The 20,341-nt window shown below is 60.4% G+C and overlaps 2 protein-coding genes across 4 annotated transcripts; both read right to left on the reverse strand.

Moving 5' to 3' along the window:
• Positions 1–52: 52 nt before the first annotated feature.
• Positions 53–5,158, reverse strand: LOC142002970 (uncharacterized). 3 transcript variants are annotated; one of them, XM_074979529.1, is made up of 3 exons: positions 5,029–5,158; positions 3,580–3,954; positions 53–2,974 (listed from the first exon to the last, which is right to left on the reverse strand). In XM_074979529.1, the coding sequence occupies exons 2-3, from the start codon at positions 3,917–3,919 to the stop codon at positions 2,685–2,687; spliced, it is 630 nt and encodes a 209-aa protein (XP_074835630.1). In that variant the 5' UTR covers positions 3,920–3,954; positions 5,029–5,158; the 3' UTR covers positions 53–2,684. The 3 variants fall into 3 exon arrangements, with proteins under 3 accessions (XP_074835630.1, XP_074835629.1, XP_074835631.1); XM_074979528.1 differs by lacking the exon at positions 5,029–5,158 and adding an exon at positions 4,547–4,991; XM_074979530.1 differs by lacking the exon at positions 5,029–5,158 and adding an exon at positions 4,486–4,503.
• Positions 5,159–7,318: 2,160 nt separating this feature from the next.
• SOAT2 (sterol O-acyltransferase 2) lies at positions 7,319–18,898 on the reverse strand. Its single transcript, XM_074979822.1, has 14 exons — positions 18,753–18,898; positions 18,355–18,482; positions 17,707–17,766; positions 16,955–17,062; positions 16,004–16,286; positions 15,478–15,553; positions 15,053–15,134; positions 14,827–14,872; positions 11,147–11,276; positions 10,649–10,746; positions 9,959–10,057; positions 9,113–9,248; positions 8,440–8,585; positions 7,319–8,086 (listed from the first exon to the last, which is right to left on the reverse strand). Exons 1-14 carry the CDS (start codon positions 18,756–18,758, stop codon positions 8,036–8,038), a joined length of 1,449 nt encoding a protein of 482 aa, XP_074835923.1. The 5' UTR covers positions 18,759–18,898; the 3' UTR covers positions 7,319–8,035.
• Positions 18,899–20,341: the final 1,443 nt, after the last annotated feature.

The raw sequence follows: 20,341 nt of genomic DNA on the forward strand, positions 1-20,341 counted from the left end.
ATAAACTTCTGTAGAGTACATGGGATGTAACAGCAAAACAAATCGCACCATAAAAAGTTGACAATTTTTTAATGACTAGAAAAGATTGTTTTAAAGACTGGATTGTTTTAGAACTTTGAAACAAGCCCTTGGAGTTGTTGATAGGTCAGTTACTACTGCTTTGTGAAAGACATGGACCAGAAAAGCCGCTCACGGCACTAAATACTTGAAAGAAATTTAACAAGAGGCTCAAACTAAGTGATCAAGCAAGCAAATCAACAGCAGGTGCAGTGAAAATGCATTTTTGAAAAATGACCACACTCATTTATAGGCTACCTAATCACACCGGTTAAAAAGTACATTTTATTCACTCCTGCTGTGATGACAGAAGGTTCTGGGAGATCCCAGCCCCATTGCAGGACTCTACCTACCATTAGTCTGTCCAGGCCAGCAGTGGGGCCAAGTAGCCCCACTGCAAGGCAACTCCCTGTCCCCTTGCACCAGCAGCTGGCATGAAATCCACCCACTAGCGGTTGTGCTGGGATACTAACAATCCAGGAGAAAAAGCAGTGCCTGAGTGGTGCTGGGTTTGAGGACGTCTAGTTCATCACAAGTACAAAAGGAAATTTCCATTACTCTTTTTAGTAAATTACATACATTTTTTTAAGATGAACTGCCTTGGCAAGACGCCCAGGAGAGATGGGGACAGGGTTCCCTTTAATTTTTTCCACCCATAGGCAGAATACATTTAGTTGTGTGCACCAAGGCACGTGTGGTTACGCACCATCAATAGAAACACAGGCTGCCCGCTGTGGCCACTCTGCTGATCAGCTCAGCAGCACCTAAATCTCTTCTGGGCAGCTGCCCAAATGCTCAGCTTACAGGGAACACTGACTGGGGAAATGGGTCCCTCAGGGAGAGGCCTGGGGTCCCACGTTCTTCCCGTGCTCCAGTCAGTGCATCCCAGCAGCAGAGAGACAGCACCACACATCTTGAAGAACCTGAGTAACTGCACCGGGGGAGTAACCTCCTCACCGCCCCCCAGGGAAAGTGGAGCCCAGCTGCACTCGACAAATCTTGACAGAAGAGGCACGGATAAGATTTGAGGGAAGGGAGATCCCAGCCATGCTCAGGTTACCTGAGCCTCTCACGAAGGACTACAGACCAGCGGTTCCCAGCCTTTTCCAGACAGGGAACCAATGTGACAATTCAGGAAGACTTGGTGACCCCAGACAATTCAAAACTGGGGGTGGGGGGAGATGCAGAGCTGTAACTAGCTAATTTTGCACCTGAGGCAAGAATATAAAGTTGTGTCCCTTCATGTTTATAGATTCATAATAGTTATTTCATAGAAAAGGGGAAATAATAAAACACCACTACATTTACTGTGGGTAATCAGAGTTGCGGTGGTAGAAAGACACTCATCCCCAAACTGCTCCCCGGGTTAAACCTCACACTCAGGGCCAGGAGTCACCCGTAGGCTGGAGGGAGCTAGGGGAGGCACAGGGACCCCCACAGCTGGAAGCCGGCTGGGGCATGGAGCTCTGGCCGGCAGCGCCAGCCACAGAACCCCAGCCAGTACGGGGATGAACCCCCATCTCCACAGCTGCAAGCCAGCTGCAGCAGAGCCCTGGCCAGCAGTGCCAACCATGGGAGCCCCAGCCAGGGGGAAGACCTCCTATGGCTGGAAGCTGACTGGGCGGAGTCCTGGTTGGCAGATCCAGATGTGAGAACCCCAGAGCTGGAAGCCAGCCTGCAGGAACCCTGCTGGGGTCTGCACAGGCTGGAAGCCAGGGAGCTGATCAGCTCTGCCCTCCCGCCCTCCCCCCGCAATCTCAGACTCAGGCCCCACCTTACCTGAGCTGGGCACTGCTCCTCAGGTAGGCACTTCTCTGCCCTGCAGCTGAAACGGTTCTCAATTTAATTGAACGTCTTAACTGCTTGACAGCTGTTAATCCAACTAAGAGGTTGAGAACCACTTCAGGAGTGTGAATAGCTTCTTAATAGCCCCCTGTAGAGCCACCCAGCACAGCTGGGGACCCTTTTGAAATGTAATCGCGACCCATAGGTTGGGAAACCCTGCTCTAGACAGACCCCCAAGGCTCTCCTGCAACTGGAACCCTGCACTTCAGCCCAGTTCCTTTCCTGAGCAGACAGGATGCAGAGGGAGAACCGGGATTGTACTAGCTGAGGAAGACACTTGCTCCAGACCAGCTGGCTGGGGGCTGGCAGAACCCAGGGGTGGGGTGAAGTGAGGTTGGAGGAGCCCAGCCCCTCTCCAGCATCTCACTTTTTTTACCTGCTCCACATCAGTTGTTCCTCCCACTTCACTCCCTGTTGCATTCCCTGGGATCCCTGCTTGGAGTGACCTATCCCAGCTAAGAGTTGGTGACAGGCTGGATGGGGGAAGCAGCCAGACACAGAGCTGAGGCTTAACTCTGTGGCACTGGAGGCTGCTGGCAGTGAAACTGTCTTTAAAGGAAGTACATGGAGGCCCAGGAGGTCTCAGTGTTTTTCTGAGGCTCTTCCCCACCTCCCCTGTCTGCCAATAACTCCATGTCCTACCAGTGCCACAACTCTCTTTCTGCTCACTGGAAGGTAGCAACCAAGGCAACTGCGCAGGGCCCCACACCCCAGGGGTCTTCAACAACCTATATTGCTCAGGCTTCAGCACTTCACATTTCTGCCTGGGCCCCCAAGGGTCCTTAGGCTCTGCCTGCGTTCAGGAGGCAACTGAGGGCATCAGGCTGCAGTGCCCCATCCTGGGAGAGGATGATGTAAAGGGCTCTGGTGCTGGCCCCCTGCTTTGCTCGTTTCCTCCACTCCATGAGCATCTGGAACACTTGCAGTTTGGTGTTGCTGGGGTTGTCCAGCTCAATCCGGTCCAGACAGTGATCCTCCAGGCCCAGGAACTCGATGCCGATCTGCTTCCAGTTCCTGCCCATTTTCCCTGCCAGCTTCATCAGCTGCTGCTCTGAAACCAGACTCTGGTTCTCTGGGGAAGAGGGCAGACCTGTCAGTGGGACACGGGCTGTGCAAGCACACAGGAACCTCCAGTCTTCCTGCCACGGCTCCTGTCCCGTTCCCACAGCACCCACTGCTGGGCCCGGCTGGGACTGGTGCAGCTGGAAGCTCCCCCACAACCAGTGCTCCTGCCCTGCTCCTCAGTGAGGCTGTGACTGGCATAACTGGGATCACCCCCGCAGCCTGCGTTCCTGCCCTGCTCTCTAAACCAACCCCAGTGACTGAGGTTGAGACTGGAGCAACCAGCAGCTGCCCTGACAGCCACGACTCCTGCCCCACTCCCTATACTGCCTCCTGACAGGCCAGCGCTGGGGTAGGTGGCTGCATAACCCACAGGCACTGCTCCTCATAATGCTTAAACTCTGAGGGCTTCCAGAGGAGACTGGGTCCCCTTGCTGCTCTCTTGTGCCCTCCTAGCTCTTACTAGTGACATAAAAGCCAGCCACTTGGCCCACCCCAACTCTCCTGGCCTTTGGATCTCCGGCTGCTCCCCTTCTCCCCACCCCACCGCACCCCCTTCTGGGAGCTCTCTACTCCCATCACGGCACTGGCCTGCCCTGTGGCTGTGCTCCTTACCTTGTGCCCCTGTCTCCCCCGCCCCAGCACCGCTATTCACAGCTTCGCTGCAATGGGCATCGCTGCCACTGGTCCCAGCATCAACTCCTGCCTGGCGCCAGCAGCTCTGGACCAGGTCCATCCTTGGGATCTTGTGCAGCACCTTTCCGGTGATCTCTAGCGCTTCCCTGGGGTACGTCTGCTTCAGCAGCTCAGCCACCCGGATGCAGGAGGCGCCGTCCAGCTGCCCGTAGGGTATGAGGGGAGCTAGGGCTGCATGGTGCAGGAAAAACTTGAATGCCTTGAATTCCTCCTCCTTCAGCTCCTGCAGGACACGCAGCAGCTGTTCGCCCGTGGCCATCCTGGGACCTCACCGTGAGCCCCCGACAGGCAGACCTACAGGGCCCAAAACAAATAAGCCAAGTGACCAGGTGGATTCAATCTCTTCCAGGGACCTGCTCTCTGAATGCTCCCTCCCCAGTCAGGCCCTCAGACTCTGGAGCCTCGTTTTCTCTTGGGTTCGCCATCTGCTGAATCCCAGCACCCGAGCCTTTCTGAGGGGAGACAGGAGTGCCCAGGCAGTTGGGCTGAACAGGGACAAGTCACCTCACAGCACTGAGGGCTTCCCTAACCCACCCTGAAAGGTCCCTGTCATCTACACAGCACGCCTCCCTTGCAGCGAGAGGGGAAGCTGGTGAGGTTTCAATGAAAGATGTCCTTCTGTGCAAGACTGCCCTGGGGTTTGCAATGAATTGCAAAAGGAGGCGGCATGACCATGACCCGGGACACCTGCGGTCTATGCCCAGCTCTGCCGGTGACCTTGGCAGAGTCACACGCCCTGATCTGTGCCTCAGTTTCCCTTCCCCATCTTTCCGTCTATTTAGCCTGCAGGCACATCGGGAGGGGGCCTGTCTCCCTGTGGAGCACCTGGCACGGAGCGACCACGGGTGGTACCAGGAGCGCCTTTCCCTCCGCCTCCTTTGCTCACCATGGAAATACACCACCGTGAGACGTCGGCTCCCAACAGCAGCCCGGCTGGGGGCGAGAGGTCAGGGGAGCTGGTACTTGAGGGGCGGAAGGAGCGAGCCTGGCAGGGCTGAAGGCCGCTCGCAGGTGCGGAAACCCGCCTGTCTGCACCCCGGCCCGGCCATACGCTGCACCCCAGAGGCACGTGGCTCAGGCCCGGCGCTGCCGCAGCCCAGGTCTGCCTGGCGGGAGAGCCCGCCAAGGGCCCCACTCCCCCCGCGGCTGGGCGGGGGGCTCTGGGCCGAGGACCCCAGGCTGGGCCCGCGGGAGCCGGGGAGGGGAACGCCCGGCGGGAGGTCGGGGGCCTCCTATACAGGGGCTGGCGCGGTGGGGGTCCCGGGGCCGTCGGCCGCCTCGGGGTGGGGGTCCGGGGGCCGGTAGCCCCTCACGGGTGGGGGAGGGGGGGGCCTCTCGCAGTCCTGGGACTCCCCCGCCCCTACCCACCTGGGAGCCCCTCCGGGGCGCTGCCCCGCTCCCCCGCCCAGGCTGGCCCCCCGGGGGGGAAGTCGGGGAGGGCGGAGCCATCGCCCAACCCCCTACGCCTACGCCACTTCCGGGAGCAGCCCGGCGCGCGCCGCGGCCGTTACCTCCCAACCGCCCTGCCCCCGCAAGCTGCGCGGGGGAGGGGGGCAGCAGCCCGCCAATCGGCCGCGGGGGATTCAAACGGGCCCCGCCCACTTTGGCACGAGCCCTGCACGCCACCAGAGCGGTGGGCGGGGCCTAGGAGACGGGGAAAGCGCCCCCGCCCTAAGCTCCGCCTCCTTCAAGCCCCACCCCCCGGCCCCCCCAGGCGCAGGGGTCTGCTAGGGCCCCCCAATACAGTGAAGATCCCTGAGCTCCCCAGTGCCCCAGACCAAGCCAGCAGGGCCCCCCCTGCCTCCAGCCTCAGCTGGTCTCCCTGTTGTGCTCCTACCCCATGGCCCCCCCAAGCTGGACCCCCCCAACCGCCCCAGCTTCCTCCAGCCTCAGCTGGTCTCCCTGCTGCTCTCTTACCCTACAGTCGCCCCCCCCCAAGCTGGAGCCCCCCCAGCTTCCTGCAGCCTCAGCTGGTCTCCCCAATGCACTCCTACCCCATGCCCCCCCAGCTGGACCCCCCTGCCCCCCCCAGCCTCAGCCGGTCTCCCCGCTGCGCTCCTGCCACGGGCTGTTGCCGTAATGGAGCCAGGTTTAGAACGGACTCACTCAGAGCTAACCCAGGCCAGGCCTCGGGCACTGCCAGTCCAAAACGAATCAACGCAGCATTAGGGGCCCCTCTCGCAGCCAGGCCTGGGATCACAGCCCTCTCGCTGGGCTAGCGGTACCCAGCCACGGGCAGGCCAGCACCATGGCACCCACAGCCTGGTCACTCAGCCTCTGGCCAGGTCACCAACTGCTTCCACCCTTCCAGGGCCCAGCTTGTCTTACGCTCAAAGTCCAGCAGTGCAACCCACTCGCACCCTGAGACTGGTAGTGGCCCGGACTTCCTCTTTTCTGCAGCTTCCTGCCTCTCTAAGTTGCACTCTAGGCTTTCCTTGCTGCTTTGAATTTCCTGCCTAGTTCTTCCAGTGCAGAGCCCGGCAGGGTTTTATCACTGCTGCAGCCCAGCTCTTTCTGAGGTTGCTCCATGGTTCTTCTCAGGCCGGGCTCATTCTATAATCAGCTAGGCTAAGCCCCAGGCTCTGCAGCCCAGGGGGAGGTCCCCTGTTCCGGCTCTGCGCTGACCCGTCCTTCTGGGTTGAGGTTCTTGCTCTCCATTTCACAGCTGGCTCCCCGAGGAACTTGATGCCTCTGACATGCAGGGTCCTCCTCATTCAGAGGCTGAGATGCGTTGATGAGGGGCCTGGAGGAACCCCACTGCTGAGGGGATGGAGGCCAAAGAGTCAGGACTGTGGCAGCTGAAGGGCTTGCTCTGCTGCAGGAAGTAGAGCTGGAGAGGGAAGATGTCGTGGGCATACAACTGTGATGCTCTCTTCATGCCTGAGGGGCTGGAGCCTCCGGTTAGAAATCCCCCCAGGAGTCCAGGTTCTAGGACATCTCTGGGGGATCCTCTTCCTATGAAAAAACATGGAGATGTTTCTGTCCCATGGCTGATCCAGAGCTGGGAGAAGCTCTTAGCCAGACTGTGAATCAGAGATCTCATTTCTCCCCCAAGAGACCCACATGCCTTGAGGAAGAAATGGCTTTTGCCTCCATAAAGGAGTGAGATCTTCCATCCAGGCTTCTTTCAGGCGCAGCACCGCTTGCTTCAAAAGGACAAGGTGAACCTCACTCAGCTGCTGGCTGCACCTGCCTGGGAGGCTGTGACAGATCCCAGGACCTGGAAGACAGCTGGACAGTCAGGTTATACCCCTGACAGAATGGCCCTGCTGCTGCTTTTAGGGTAGAGAGTTCGGTGTGGGAGCCGGGGGAATGGGGAAGGGATCAGGCCGCACAAAGTGGGAAGGAAAAGAGAGTGAGGGGAAGGACGAAGGAATTTGGGGGCTGAGGGAAGGCGGCTGCTCGGCAGAGAGCTCCATTTCCCCTTTGACTCGCTCCCCGCTGCCTGTCAGCCAGAGGTGTGTCTGCAGCCGGGAGCAGGGGCTGCTGGAGCCCTCACAGGCAAGGCACCGTCAGGCAAACGGTGGTACAAACGCACACGTCAAGTGTGAGGAAATGGAATATATAAAAAGTTTGTGAACGTCCTGCAGTAAAGGTGTATCACATCCCACATTGGTGCACGCGTGCTGGTCTTAAAACGGGCTGCAAAACGTTTGGTTTGACTAGGTTTATTAAGGACCATCTCGTATTCACATGCATTGCAGACCTCGAATTGCAGAGTTTTTCACTGAATTGGGAAAAAATGGCTCTTCTTGCTATTTCTGCTGCCTGCCCCTGTTCGGGGGTTATGTGACGAGAGGAGCTGGGCCTGGTGCCACGGCCGACACCCAATAATTTAAGAGTGAGACAGTTCCAGAGTCGGAGTCTTATCCAGCGATGGAGCAATAACCTGCTGAGCCAGGGACATTTGTGTGTGTGTGCATATGTGTGTGCAGAATTCTCCTGTGTGGCTTTTCCCCGGCATTGGGGTGGATGGAAAGGACAGTCCAGTTGTGGGGCTTGAACCAAGGGCTGAGGTTGGCCCTCGATCTTGCCCGTTTGCCCCACACTGTCTCAGTACAGGAATATCCAGTGTAGCCTGCTGGTGCGTGGCTGCTGCTCCTCACCCAGGTGTCTTCAGAGAGCCAGGCCCTGGCAGTGCCTCATGCCCACAGCCTCCCTGGAGAAGCGACCACAGGCCTTGTGGGGGAAACGTGGTCAAGCCCCATCCGCTTTGCACATGCCGAGCAGGTAAGGAGCCCGGGGGTGCAGGAGGACGTGTACGGCTCCACCACGCTTCCCGGCAGCAGGAGCTCTCGGTAGCTGGGGGGTCCGGTGGGCCTGGGCACAGCTGAGTGCCCCTGGAACGACGGGGAAGGCGGTACCCGACGAGCCCCTAGCTGCGGCAGGACCAGGAGCGCGGTGTCACCAGCCCCCACAACGTCTTCTGTGGAGACACCCCCGCCCCCGGAAATCCAGTTAGTGACAGAGCTGGACCCTGGCTGCCCTGGCGGGTGATGGACTTAGGCTAGGTCGGGGTGGAGGTGAGGTGCTGCCTGTCCCAGAGGGAGAGGCCTGAGGCTTGAGGATGAGGGCCAACCACTCTGCTGCAGGGACAGGCCATGGTCACAACCTAGAGATGGCCGTGGCTACCGGGCTAGAGTGACAGGCGGTGACCCACATACCTGGAGACGGAGGCTGCCTTAGTGTGGCCAGGGACCCTGACGAGGCTTGGAGCCATCTGACAGGGGGCGGCCTGGTGAGCTCCACCCTCTGTGACCACAGCCCCGGTGCCCTCACCTGTTGGAGTGGGCAGTGGATCTGGGCGTACCACTCCTGGCAGTACAGGCACACCTGGATGCCCAGGCCCACGAAGAGTAAGGTCCACATGATGATGTTCCAGATCGGGCTCTTCCGCTTGTCGTTCAGCAGGAAGTTGAAGGTCACTGAGGGGAGAGCCCAGGGCAGGCGGGACAGTGACTGTCCCTCTCACGCGCCTCACGCCTCCCTTCCCCACCCCACCGGGGTCCCCCATCTCTCCTACCCATCCACTGCCCCAGGCACATCCCTGTCAGGCCACCCCAGGAACCGCCCTTGGGCAGATGCTTGGGAGCTGGGGCCTTCTCCCACGCCGTAGCCTGGCAGGACGCCGTCCTGATCTCCTCACTCAAGCCAACTGCGGTCAATGCCCTACACCTCCAGTCACCCCAGGATGGTCATGACAAGCGCCCGGACACTGTGGTGAGGGGGGCAGCATAGCCCCTAGGAAAGAGCACCGGGGGCATGTTTTAGTCCCAGAAAGAGCCCTACCCCTGCTCTAAAATAGGCCCGTTCATCTCTTTCTACTGACAGATCCCTGAAGGGAACTGGGCTGAGACCCACCTCGTCCTCTCCTCTCTATATGGCCACCACCGGGGGCTGGACAAACTGCTCCCTGTTTTCCCTAGACGAGCCAGCACGAGGCGGCACTCACCTCCAGCGACGGCAAAGAGGGTGAACATGACAGGGTAGAAGAAGCCGAAGCAGAGGGTGAGGACATATTCATGGACGACGGCGGATGCGATGAAGACCGACAGCATGGCGGCCACCCGGGACCTCCCTCTGAAGAGCTGGAAGGCAGAACGAAGCCCCTGAACCACAGAGCCACGAAGCCCCTGCGCCTAAGGAGCAGGATCCCGGACTCCAGCTCCCCCAGGCCAATGGGCCATCCCTGCTCTTCCTCTGGGTGGGCGGAGGCTGGTGCTCAGATGCGTCAGGAAAGACCACGGGCGTCTAGAGCCACACCATCCTGGTGGAGAGACCGGCTCCCCAGCCCTCCCTAAACGCTGCACCGTGAATGCCTTCCACCGCAGGAGACCACCCCACAGCAGGGAGCTAGATCTGGAGGATGGAGCCTGGCTGTACCCGACTTCTGCATCTACCCCCCAGCTTCCATCCCAGCCCCATCTTTCGTGGCTCACCTTCTAACCGGGCCTGCATCTGGCCAGAGAGGAACCGGGATTCTGTCAGAGTCCTGAAGCCGCCTTGTGTCAGCGGCTATTTCCAATTCATTGAGTCCACCTTGGCTGGTGAACGTCCCCTTCCATCTGGGCTGCTGGCCTGGGCCAGGGCACTGGAGCAGGGCTACGGGCATCTGCAGAACCCCCTCAGTGTCCAGCCCTCTGTCCCAGACCCAGATGCGTCGACTAGCCAGAGGAACCGGGGGGGAGCATGAGGCGGGAAGTCCTGACCAAACGTCAGAACGCCGCCCGCACCCCTCCAGACCTCACAGGTTCCACAGAGCTGGCGGCAGCATCAGCCGGGCACCAGGGCCACGTACCCAGAACAGGTCCTGGTAGATGTAGTAGTAGAGCCAGTCGTGAACCACCACGTTCCACGTCCGGTAGTAGGTGGAGAAGGAAGTGGAATTCCACCAATCCTGGGTGTGCGAGGACGGGACAGAAATGGGAGTGAGCCTGGGCCAAGTGTGCCACCCTGCTCAGCCGCCTGCCCGCCTACCTGCAGCACCTGTGGTGCCCACGTAGCCCCAGAGCTCTGGTGTCCCCGACCTCCTGCCCCTGCAGCTCCGCTCCACCAGTAACACCCCCTGCCCCTCTTGTAGCTCCCAGCCAAAGCTGCCACCCAGTCCCCTTCCCAGCTCCACAGCCAGGTGAGCCCCGCTGGGCATGGGCACTGCAAACCCACTCGGGAGCCCCCAGCAGAAGGCACAGTCACAGCAGGGCAGAGATTTCAGGGGGGTGGGCAAGGGAGGCCCTGGAGCCTTCCCTGGGTCCCAAGAAGTGATCCCCGTATGAGTGCTGGGGCGGCCGCCCAGGAGGGATTCAGGTGCTGCCCAGCTGATGAGCAGAGCATGTGTCTATGGGTGGTGCACATCACAATGTGCCTTGGTGCGCATAACAAAATTTATTCCACCTGGGTGGAAAAAATTAGAGGGAACCTTCGTCCCGGGTTGGGGGTTGGGGGGGGCTCCCCACTCGAGGGTGGCCCTTCTATCCCTGGCCCTGCTCACCCTATAGAAGGCCCGGTCGGCAAAGCGCAGCATCTCGGCAAAGGCGTTCAGCCAGCAGTGCAGGAAGGCGAAGAATGAGAGAAACAGCAGGAAGGTCCCTGCGGGGTAGAGAGGAGGCGTCCGGCTAGGGGAGATACGGGCGGGCGGGCCAGGGCTGGGCCGCTCAGTGCTGGGGCTGGCCAGCTGGTCTCTGCTCCCCACCCCAGCCACTCCGGGGGGGGCCCCTTCTCCCAGCACACCCCGTTGCCGCAGCCACACCAACCTCCCTGCCCGTGATTGCCTCAGTCCTGAGGGGTCACCGCTACCCTGCCCAGATAGCCTGGCCTGTCGGTTACAGCTGTGACCTCCCCCACCCCAAAGGATGCCTCTTCCCACAGCCACCCCAGCCCCCAGCTCCTCCCCACACAGCCCCCCTCACATGCTCTGCCCCTCTCGGGTCAGCCCAGCTCCCTGCAGCCCCACGCAGGGAGGCGGGGCGGAGGGGGCCCTGCTGCGTACCTGGCAGGGTGCTGTTGAAGATGGACAGCACCAAGGTCTTGGTGCTGAAGGGCTGCTTGCTCATGTTGGTGAAGACGGGGATGCAGAGGCGCTCCAGGATGAAATAGCAGTAGAACAGGCATCCCAGGAACTGCCGGGACAACCCAGTCAGGGCCACGGCTCCCGCTCACCTCCCCACTCCCAAAGCCTCCCTCACAGAGCCCGCAACCGTGGCCATGGTGCGTCGGGGCTAAGAGGCCACTGAGGTCCAGGGCAGCTCACGCCTGCCTGAACAAATCAGCTCAGGTGGGCTGCAACTCCGGCCTTGGTAGCTTGGACCACCAAGGACCGGCTGAGGGGTCAATAACCCCCAGCACGGGTGTCAAGACCGGCATGCGCGCCAATATCCAGTGAGGCGGGATGCTCAGCCCAGCCCCTCCTTCCCCATGCAGCCAGGAGCTTGCTCAAAGCCAGGCAGCCTGTGTGCTAACAAAAGACCGGCCAATGCCTCCAAGCGCCGCCTAAATGGGAAAGCTCTGCCTCTTCACGTGTGCATTAATGAAGCTGTCGTAAGTAGGACTCTGAGGCTGTCTCTGCGCAGCCAAGTTAGTTCAGAATGACGACCACTATTCTGAAATAACGTTGTGAGCGTCTATCCAGCAAACCCGCTATTTCGAAAGAGTTTCCAAAGAGCGAACGGCTTATTTCCAGCTTGGTATCAGAGGGGCAGCCGTGCTCATCTGTATCTGCAAAAACAACAAGAAGCCCTGGGGCACCTTTGAGACTAGCAGATATTTTGGAGCTGAAGCTTTGGTGGCAGAGGCATCTGCCGAAGTGGGAATTTGCCCACTAAAGCTTCTGCTCCAATAAATCTGGGCGTCTGTAAGGTGCCCCAGGACATCTATGTGTTTTTTCAAATTCTGGAAATCGCATTCCACTAGAAATAGCTCTTGTTCTGAAACAGCTGGTAGGAATAGGGCAGGGATTCCCAGCCAATGGGTTGGGACCCAAATATGGATCATCAACATCAACAGCAATAACCGTGGGCTCAGCGCCCGTTGGTGTCTGATGCCTTTCTCGCTATTTCCTTCCATCTTTCCCTGTCCAGTGTGGAGTGGCTTAGTTTCTGTAGACTAGCTCTGCACCAATCTACTACATCATCTATCCATTCTCTGTGGGGTCGGCCTCTCCTGTTTGAACCATACATATGGATCGCCATTAGATTTTCTAAGGGTCGCCGGCTGGGTGGCTCCGAGCCGCATGTGGCTCTTTAAGGAGCCATTTGCAGCTCCTGCTGTTCCCGCTGCTCACTCGTCTGGCTTCCAGTCCCTGCCAGGCTGCGCTGAAATGGGACTCCATTTAATTCATTTAACAGCCAGCAGGAGGGATCCAGCCGTCAAACGAATTAAATTGAGTGCCATTTCAGTGTGGCAAAGCAGAGACCTGCCCACACTGCAGGTGGGGGAAGGAACTAGGAGGGCTGGGGGAGCCGTGTGGCCGTGGCCCAGCAAAGGAGCAGCAGGGGGCAGAAGTGGTGCTTGTGTGAGTTAGGTGCGGAGGTGTTTTGGGGGCTGCGAGGGTTTTAAGCCGGGGGGGTGGGAAGGAGGGGAGCAAAGAGGAGGGCAAATCAAGATTTATTTAAAACATTTTCCAGGGAGAGAAGCACCCCGCACCCCACTTTGCACTGCCCTGGGTCACAAAGCCTTAGTGAACAACAAGAAGTCCTGGCGCACCTTATAGGCTAACAGATATTTTGGAGCATGAGCTTTCTTGGGCAAAGACCCGCTTCGTCAGATGCATGAGTGAGGGGCGGGGCAGTTTCCAGAGGGTATTTAAAGAGTGGGGTCCCAGTGAAAGGCAGGGCCAGAGCTGACAAGGTCTATTCAGCAAGGTGGAAATGGCTGGTTATCAGGAGGATGTATCAAAAGAGGAAAAAACAAGTCAGATCAGACGGGGGCACGTGACGCATTGTCAGAGTCTAATGGAGAGATATCAACGCCCAGGGCAGAGAAGCTGCTCTTGTTAGGGGCCAGCCACTCCCAGTCTCTGTTTAATCCTTGGCTGATGGAGTCAAATTTGCAAATAAATTGCAGCTCAGAGATTTCTCTCCATTTGATTTTTGAAATTCTTTGTTTTAGGACGGCTGCTTTTTAATCTGTTACTGAGTGTCCAGGGAGACTGAAGTGTCCCCCCCAGGCTTCTGTACGTTACCATTCCTGATGTCTGATTTATGTCCATTTATTCTTTTATGGACAGACTGTCCAGTTTGGCCAATGTAAATTGCAGTGGGGCATTGCTGGCACATGATGGCATGTATTATATTAGTAGATGTGCAGGTAAAGGAGCCCTTGGTGGTGTGGGTAATGTTAGGTCCTGTGATTAGGTGCTGTCTTAGTGATTGGCAAAACGGGTCCCCGTGTCGTGCAGGTTGGAACCACTGCAATAGGGGCTGTGTAGAGAGGGAATAGGGGATCTTTTGAAATAAGCTATAGTGTTTCCAGGGGCTCTAATCTGAAACAGGCTCCTTTGCACCTGAAGGCTCCACTTCAGAATAGCCGAGCACTATTTCAAGACCCGTGTTGCGTCTGGACGTGTTATTTCAGACTAAGCTCTTCCTGCAAATCTCCAGAATGGGTCATTCTGAAGTAACGCTGCTGGGTAGACGTAGCCTGAGGCTGCTTCTACACTCGCCCCCACCCCTCAGGGGAGCATGGTAATGAGGCAATTTGCAGCAGGCTAATGAGGCGCTAATGTGCATATTCAGCGCCTCATTAGCATAATGGCGGCAGCACGAATTGCAAAGGGAAAACTTCGAATTGCAGATGGCCTGTGTAGCTGGGGGCAGCTTTGAAATAAGTGCCCCACTTCGCCCTTCCCTGACTCCAATCTAGTTATTTCAAAGCTGCCCCCGTCTACACCGGCCATCTGCAATTCAAAGTCTGCCCTCTGCAATCTGCACCACCACCATTATGTGAAGGAGGTGCTGAATATGCACATGAGCACCTCATTAGCCTGCTGCAAATAGCCTCATTACCATGCCCCCTCCGAGGGGAGGGGGCAAGCGTAGAAGCAGCCTAAGTGACTTTCCAAAGTCTCTCCGGCACTTGGACCATACATAGAGGCCCAAAGGTCCCACTGCAGCCAGGTTGCTGGCTAGAGGCTGAACTCCCCTCCCAAACTGGGATCCAATTTCTGCCCCTCTTTGGGAATCTGAATATGGACAATTTCCTGCCGAAATATTTCTGCTTTGGGGAGATCTTTGGTCTTTCCCCGAAATCAAAACTCCCCACCCTGTGACTTTCTCTGCACCACGGGGCAGGGCCGGCCTGCTGAGAATGTCTGCCCTAGACGAGTGGTGCCCGAGGGGGAACAGGGTGTGAGGGGGCACCCCAGGTAGCGATTATGATGTCAGCAAAAGGAGGAGGTGCATCCCCCAAGAGCTGCCACCAAGCACCTATCTGTCACCCTGCCAGGGTGGGGCCTGGGGCACTGATGCCACGTTGAGGTCTCCTGATCTTTGCCCGTGGTGCACACCAGTTCAGCTCCCCCAAGGCCTGAGGTGATTGCAGCTAGCCAAGTGGCCACCTTTCTAGCCCAGGCGGCCTTTGCCTTCCTAGCTCAGGGGGGCAGGCTGGAAGGGCAGGGTCCCTACTGGCCTGCAACTCTCTGCAACAGGCTTGGAGGAAAGCCACTGGCCTCACCTTGGCAAAGTTCTGAGCCACGTAGTTCCAGCGGATGTAGGGGGTCCTAGGGAGAAGGGACTCGGTCAGCGGCTGGGACTTCCCACTCTGTGGGAGCAGATCAAGGCTGCAGGGCGTGGGGCGGCCCGGAGGTGGGACTCCCACTGCCCTCAGCACAGCCCCTAGGGAAACTGGCAAAAGACCAGCCCCCTCCCGCCCCCTGCGCTGTGGGCAGCACCGGGCTTACCTGGGGTAGCTCTCCCTGTAGATCAGCGTTGGGCAGAACAGAAAATACAAGTAGGTTGAAAACGCAGGAGGTTTCCCCACCCCTGGAGGGAGAAAAAGATGCCTGGCTAGGAAATGTCTGAGGGGACTGCTGGAGGGGGGAGCTAGGACAGGGCCCTGTACTGGCCCTGGGCCCTGGCAGAGGGGGGCACTGGTTGGCACTGGGTCCTGGCCCAGATGGGCACTGGCTGGCCCCAGGCCCGGGCAGAGGGGACACCAGCTGGCACTGGGCCCTGGCAGAGATGGGCACTGGCAGGGTACTGATTGGCACTGGGCCCTGGCAGAAAGGGGCACTGGCTGGGCACTGGTTGGCCCTGGGCCGTGGCAGAGAGGGGCACCAGCTGGCCCTTAGTAGAAGCAGAGCTGGGCTCTGCGATCAGAACTCACCGTCCATCGGCTTGATGCGGATGATCCCGGGCACGGCCTCCCGCAGGAACGAATGGCTTTTCATCAGGAACCGGATCTGGAGAGGAGGGACGAGGGCATTTTGCAGCCGGCGGCTCGTGCTCCTGACCCTGCTTGTCCCCAGAAGACTGAACCGCCCCAGCGACAGCTGCAGTGGGAGGCCCTGGTTCCCGGGGTGGCCAAGTACAGACAGCCTAGCCCCACCTACAGCTCCAACCTCCTCCCTTGTGCCTTCCACCCATACCCCACACGGACCTCCCAGCTGAAGCTGGCTCCCCATCAGGAGGGTCGCACGACCCCAGCTTTGTGGGACTGTGTGCGGAACCACAGGGAAACTCCCAGAACTTGCCCAGAGAAACATCTGGTTGGAGACACCTACGGTGGGGCCAGCAGGAGTTCGGAACAGCTGCCCAGTGGCTGAAGCACGGCTGCCCCTACTGAGCCACAGGGCCCTGCCGCCCTCCCTGGGCCGGGTCCTGTCCCCGTGTGCTCCGGCCCCGGTGCTCACCTGCTCGAGGGTGACAATGAACCTGGACGCAGGTTGCAGCTCGTGGTGGATCAGGATGTAGACAGGGTAGAAGCCAAGCATGGTGGCGTGGCAGACCAGCAGCGCCCCCCAGAGGAGAGCGGTAAAAAGGCGGGGGAAGCGCACGGTGCGGTAAGAGCCGGCCCACAGCTGCAGGGCTTTGTAGGGGAGCAGCAGGGTGTAGAGGAACATGACCAGCCAGGCAGACAGCGCCGTGGGAAGACCGCCGAAGGCAAAGATGAAGAGCTCAAAGTCGAGGACTAACCTGCGGAGGGTGATACAGGACTCGGAGCTACCCTGGGGCCCCTCCGGGCGTCATGGGCCCTGTGGCCAGAACCTTTCCTTGAGGTCTTGTGAACCTTCACCGACCTATGGAGGAAGCTATGGACCTTCTCGACCCTGCGGACCCCAGAGAGGGCTCCCCAAGGCTTCCTCCGGACGCTCCCTTGGGAAGCCCTTGGGCCACGTATTGTCCTAGTGCGGGGGGAGGGGACCCAACTCGTGTTCTCGTGGTTGAACCCCACCTCCTGCCCAGCTTTGTGGGATGGACAGAGGAAGGGGGAGTCTCCCCGGGGTGGGCATTGGGATGCCGGAGAAAATGCCGATTTCTCCTCCTTCAGGGCAAGCGGAGGTCTTGGCTGGGGGTCTCCAGATCATCTCTGGGAGCAAAGGAACCCCCACATCCTGCCCCCCAGGCACATGAGGCGCTGGTTGGTTGAGGCAGCATCCTCCCAGGATCCAGACACACAAAGCCACGCCCGGCCACGCCCTCAGGCACAAAATGTTGTGATTGGTTGGGGCAGAGGTCTTTCCGCCGCCCCTCCCTTTGAAACGCTGTGCTCTGATTGGTCAGGGCAGGGATTTTCCTCCCTGGCCACGCCCCCCAGGCACAAAAGGCTGTGATTGAGGGAGGCAGGGACCCTCCGGCCATACCTCCCTTGGTCGAGGAAATCCACGGCCAGGGTGCTGAGGATGAAGACACAGAGCACAGCGACGAACATGTGGTAGATGGTGCGGAAGTGTTCCACCTCCAGCAGCTCACTGGAAAAGAGATAGAGAGGGAGGTGAGGGATGGCCCCGCCCCATCCTGTGCCCGCTGCTCTTTCGTGGCTGGGGGGGCGGGTGCGAATCCTCCCGCCGTCGGTAACTAAGCTGTCTGCAGACCATCACCCCCATTTTACAGCAGGGGAAACTGAGGCACGCCCACCCCACTTCTGCCCCCACCCACATACCCCACCCATACCCTACCTCTCTCCTAGGCTCTGCGCCCTCAGTCCCCTCCCTCTCAGACCTTGTGCCCCCACCCCACTTCTGCACCCTACCTCCCACTCACACACCCCACTCCCCTCCTCTTCCATACCCTACCTCCTGCACTCGAATCCCAGAGCCCTTCCACACTTTCCCGGACCCTGCACGCCCACCCCTGGCCCCCCAGCCTCCCTCCCTCCTGGCCCTGCACCCCCAGCCTGCAGGCTGGCAGCCCCCACCTGCACACCGAATCCCCCATTTTTTGCTCAACCCCAGAACCCGGGGAGCCCCACAAACTCCACCAGCCCTGGGCCCACCAGCCCTGCATCTGTCTGGATGTGCTACGATATCAGATCCAGTTCCCTGAGTTGGACTGGCGCACACGGGCGTCTCCTGGCCCTGTACGTGTGGGACATGCCAATCCAGGCCATACTCACTCGAGCAGTGACTGCTGCTCAACAAACACCTTCCGCTTCTCCAGCAGGGAACCTCTGCCCCTAAAGGAGTTCAATGAGGATGGGGGTTAGGTCCGGGGTGTATCCTGCACCCCCAAACTGGTGCTGCTTTCCTAGTGCACTTCCCACCCCTTTCTCATCTGGTGCCACCAATGTTTATGGGATGGAACCAGAAAAGCTCGGCTGTGTGTCATAGGCCCTGTACTGCTGGTGGCTAATGGGGATTCTCCGGCAGCATGGCTTCTGGAGCAGAGAGGTTCATGGCCATCCACTGACATCATGATGTCCCCAGAAGCAATCACAAACCGGGAGGGGAAACTGAGGCACAGAGCCTTGCCAACAGTCTGAAGCAGGGACGGGGCTAGACTCAGGTGTCCTGAGTCCCAACCCAGCACCCCTGCTACCAGATCAGGCTGTGGGTGACTCTACTTACCCACCAGGGAAAGGGGCATGGCTGGTGTCTGGGCAGGAGGTGTGAGGGGGGTCATTGCTGTTGTGTCAGTGTCCCCATCCCCGTGTCACACCCCAGGTGTCTGGAGCCTGGAAGAGGCTCCCAAAGCAGGGGCAACCCAGGGTGGGGCTGGGGGTATGAGGTACTGGGTGGACGGCTCCGCCAGCCCCTGCTCTCACCTGTCCTCTCTCTCCAGCCGGCCCTTCTGGTGGGGCAGGGGGTAGGACTGGGCGGCCTCCTCCAGGGCCCTGTCCAGCAGGTCTCCAAGCTGCACCCGCACCTGCTCCAGCAGCTCCGACTTCACCACCTGCCCCGGGAGGGGGAGACATGAGGTGGTGACTGGCCCCCCCTCCAGCCTGCAACGGGGCAGCACATCCCCCCCCAATTCACACACTCTCAGCTGCCCCCTGACGTGCCCCCAGCTGGCACCAGGGCCTGGGGGTGGGGCAGGGGCCCCTGGAGCTGGTCTGCTCCTCTCCGCACCCTGCTCTGGAGCACTCAGCACCCTCCCCCAACAACTTTCCACCCCCCGCACATGTCCCTCCGCTGCCTCCCCGCTGCCCACCCCGCACCTTACCTCCATGTGTCTCTGCCATCGGATGAGGCTGCTGATGCTCTCTGCTTGCTGGGCGCTGCCTGGGGAGGAGTCGGAGGGGGGAGACGCGGGTCAGTACAGCCCAGCCAGGAGTGCGTGACTGTGGGGCACGTGTCCATGCCAGAGAGGGTCGGCGGCTCTCTGAATACAAAGAGACCCAGCCCGGTGCCCCTGGCAACCCAATGCACTGGCACTGCGGCATGGCCAGACAGATCCCATGTGTGGGGGCTTGGGCCTCCCCCGCACACCCCGTTTCTGCCATTGGCTGAGGCTGCAACGAAGGTGAGCGGGTGGGGGGGGACCCACATAATCCTGCCCCCCCCCCGCAGGCTCCTCTCCTGAGGGGCTGCTTCTGCTCCAACTCTGGGGCCCCTGTGACACTGCCAGGGCAACCCAGCCCCCTCCGTGAATGGTGTGGGGCACTAAGGAGGGCATCGGACTGCCCCCACGCCTGCAGCGTGGCACTGCCCCACCTGACGCTCCTCGCCTGCCCGTCCCAGCACAGCTGCTGGTCACCCCCAGCCCCCTCCAGCTGGGCACAGACACAGGGGTCTGGAAACGCACCGGCTGTGACACTGCGTGCAGCTCCCTGCCCTGGCAGCTGCGCGCCGCAGGCTGCTCCACCCCTGCCTGCTGGGCAGCCAGGGCCTGTCCCCCCACCCCGACCCCCCGCAGAGCCCACCCATAGCTGGGCACCAGCTTAGGGTCCCTGAAACGCTGCAACCTCTGTGCCCCCTCCTCCCTCGCCCCACACCCACCCCGCCCCCCACGCCCCCTCCTCCCTCGCCCCACCCCCACCCCGCCCCCACGCCCCCTCCTCCCTCGCCCCACCCCCACCCCGCCCCCCACGCCCCATCCTCCCCGTCCCACCCCCACTCTGCCCCCCACGCCCCCTCCTCCCCGTCCCACCCCCACTCTGCCCCCCACGCCCCCTCCTCCCTCATCCCCCCACTCTGCCCCCCACGCCCCATCCTCCCCGTCCCACCCCCACTCTGCCCCCCACGCCCCCTCCTCCCCAACCGACCCCCACTCTGCCCCCCACGCCCCCTCCTCCCTCGTCCCACCCCCACCCTGCCCCCCACTCCCCCTTGCCCTTCCCCTGAACCCACCCTGCCCCCACACCCCCTCCTCCCCCACCCCCCCACTCTGTCCCTACACCCCCTCTGGCCTCGCCTTGAACCCACCCTGCCCCCCACGCCCCCTCCTCCCTCGCCCCACCCCCACCCTGTCCCCCACACCCCCTCCTCCCCAACCGACCCCCACTCTGCCCCCCATGCCCCATCCTCCCCGTCCCACCCCCACCCTGCCCCCCACTCCCCCTTGCCCTTCCCCTGAACCCACCCTGCCCCCACACCCCCTCCTCCCCCACCCCCCCACTCTGTCCCTACACCCCCTCTGGCCTCGCCTTGAACCCACCCTGCCCCCCATGCCCCCTCCTCCCTCGCCCCACCCCCACCCTGCCCCCATCCTGGAGCCCCCACATGCCCTCCTCCCTCATCCCACCCCATTCAGCCTCTCCTCACCCTGCCCCCCCTTCCTCACCCCACCCCACCCTGCACCCCATGCCCCCT

This window comes from Carettochelys insculpta, chromosome 29 (assembly GCF_033958435.1).
Source record: "Carettochelys insculpta isolate YL-2023 chromosome 29, ASM3395843v1, whole genome shotgun sequence".
Lineage (NCBI taxonomy): Eukaryota > Metazoa > Chordata > Testudines > Carettochelyidae > Carettochelys > Carettochelys insculpta.

What these genes read in the sequence shown, in the direction of transcription:
- LOC142002970 (XM_074979529.1), bottom strand. Translation starts at nt 3,919, where the DNA reads ATGGCCACGGGCGAACAGCTGCTGCGTGTCCTGCAGGAGCTGAAGGAG. An exon ending in GGGGGAGACAGGGGCACAAG is followed by an intron (nt 2,975 to 3,579) that starts GTAAGGAGCACA and finishes CCTCTTCCCCAG; the next exon opens with AGAACCAGAGTCTGGTTTCA.
- SOAT2 (XM_074979822.1), bottom strand. An exon ending in TCATTGTCACCCTCGAGCAG is followed by an intron (nt 15,554 to 16,003) that starts GTGAGCACCGGG and finishes CCTCCTCTCCAG; the next exon opens with ATCCGGTTCCTGATGAAAAG. An exon ending in TACAGGGAGAGCTACCCCAG is followed by an intron (nt 14,873 to 15,052) that starts GTAAGCCCGGTG and finishes CCTTCTCCCTAG; the next exon opens with GACCCCCTACATCCGCTGGA.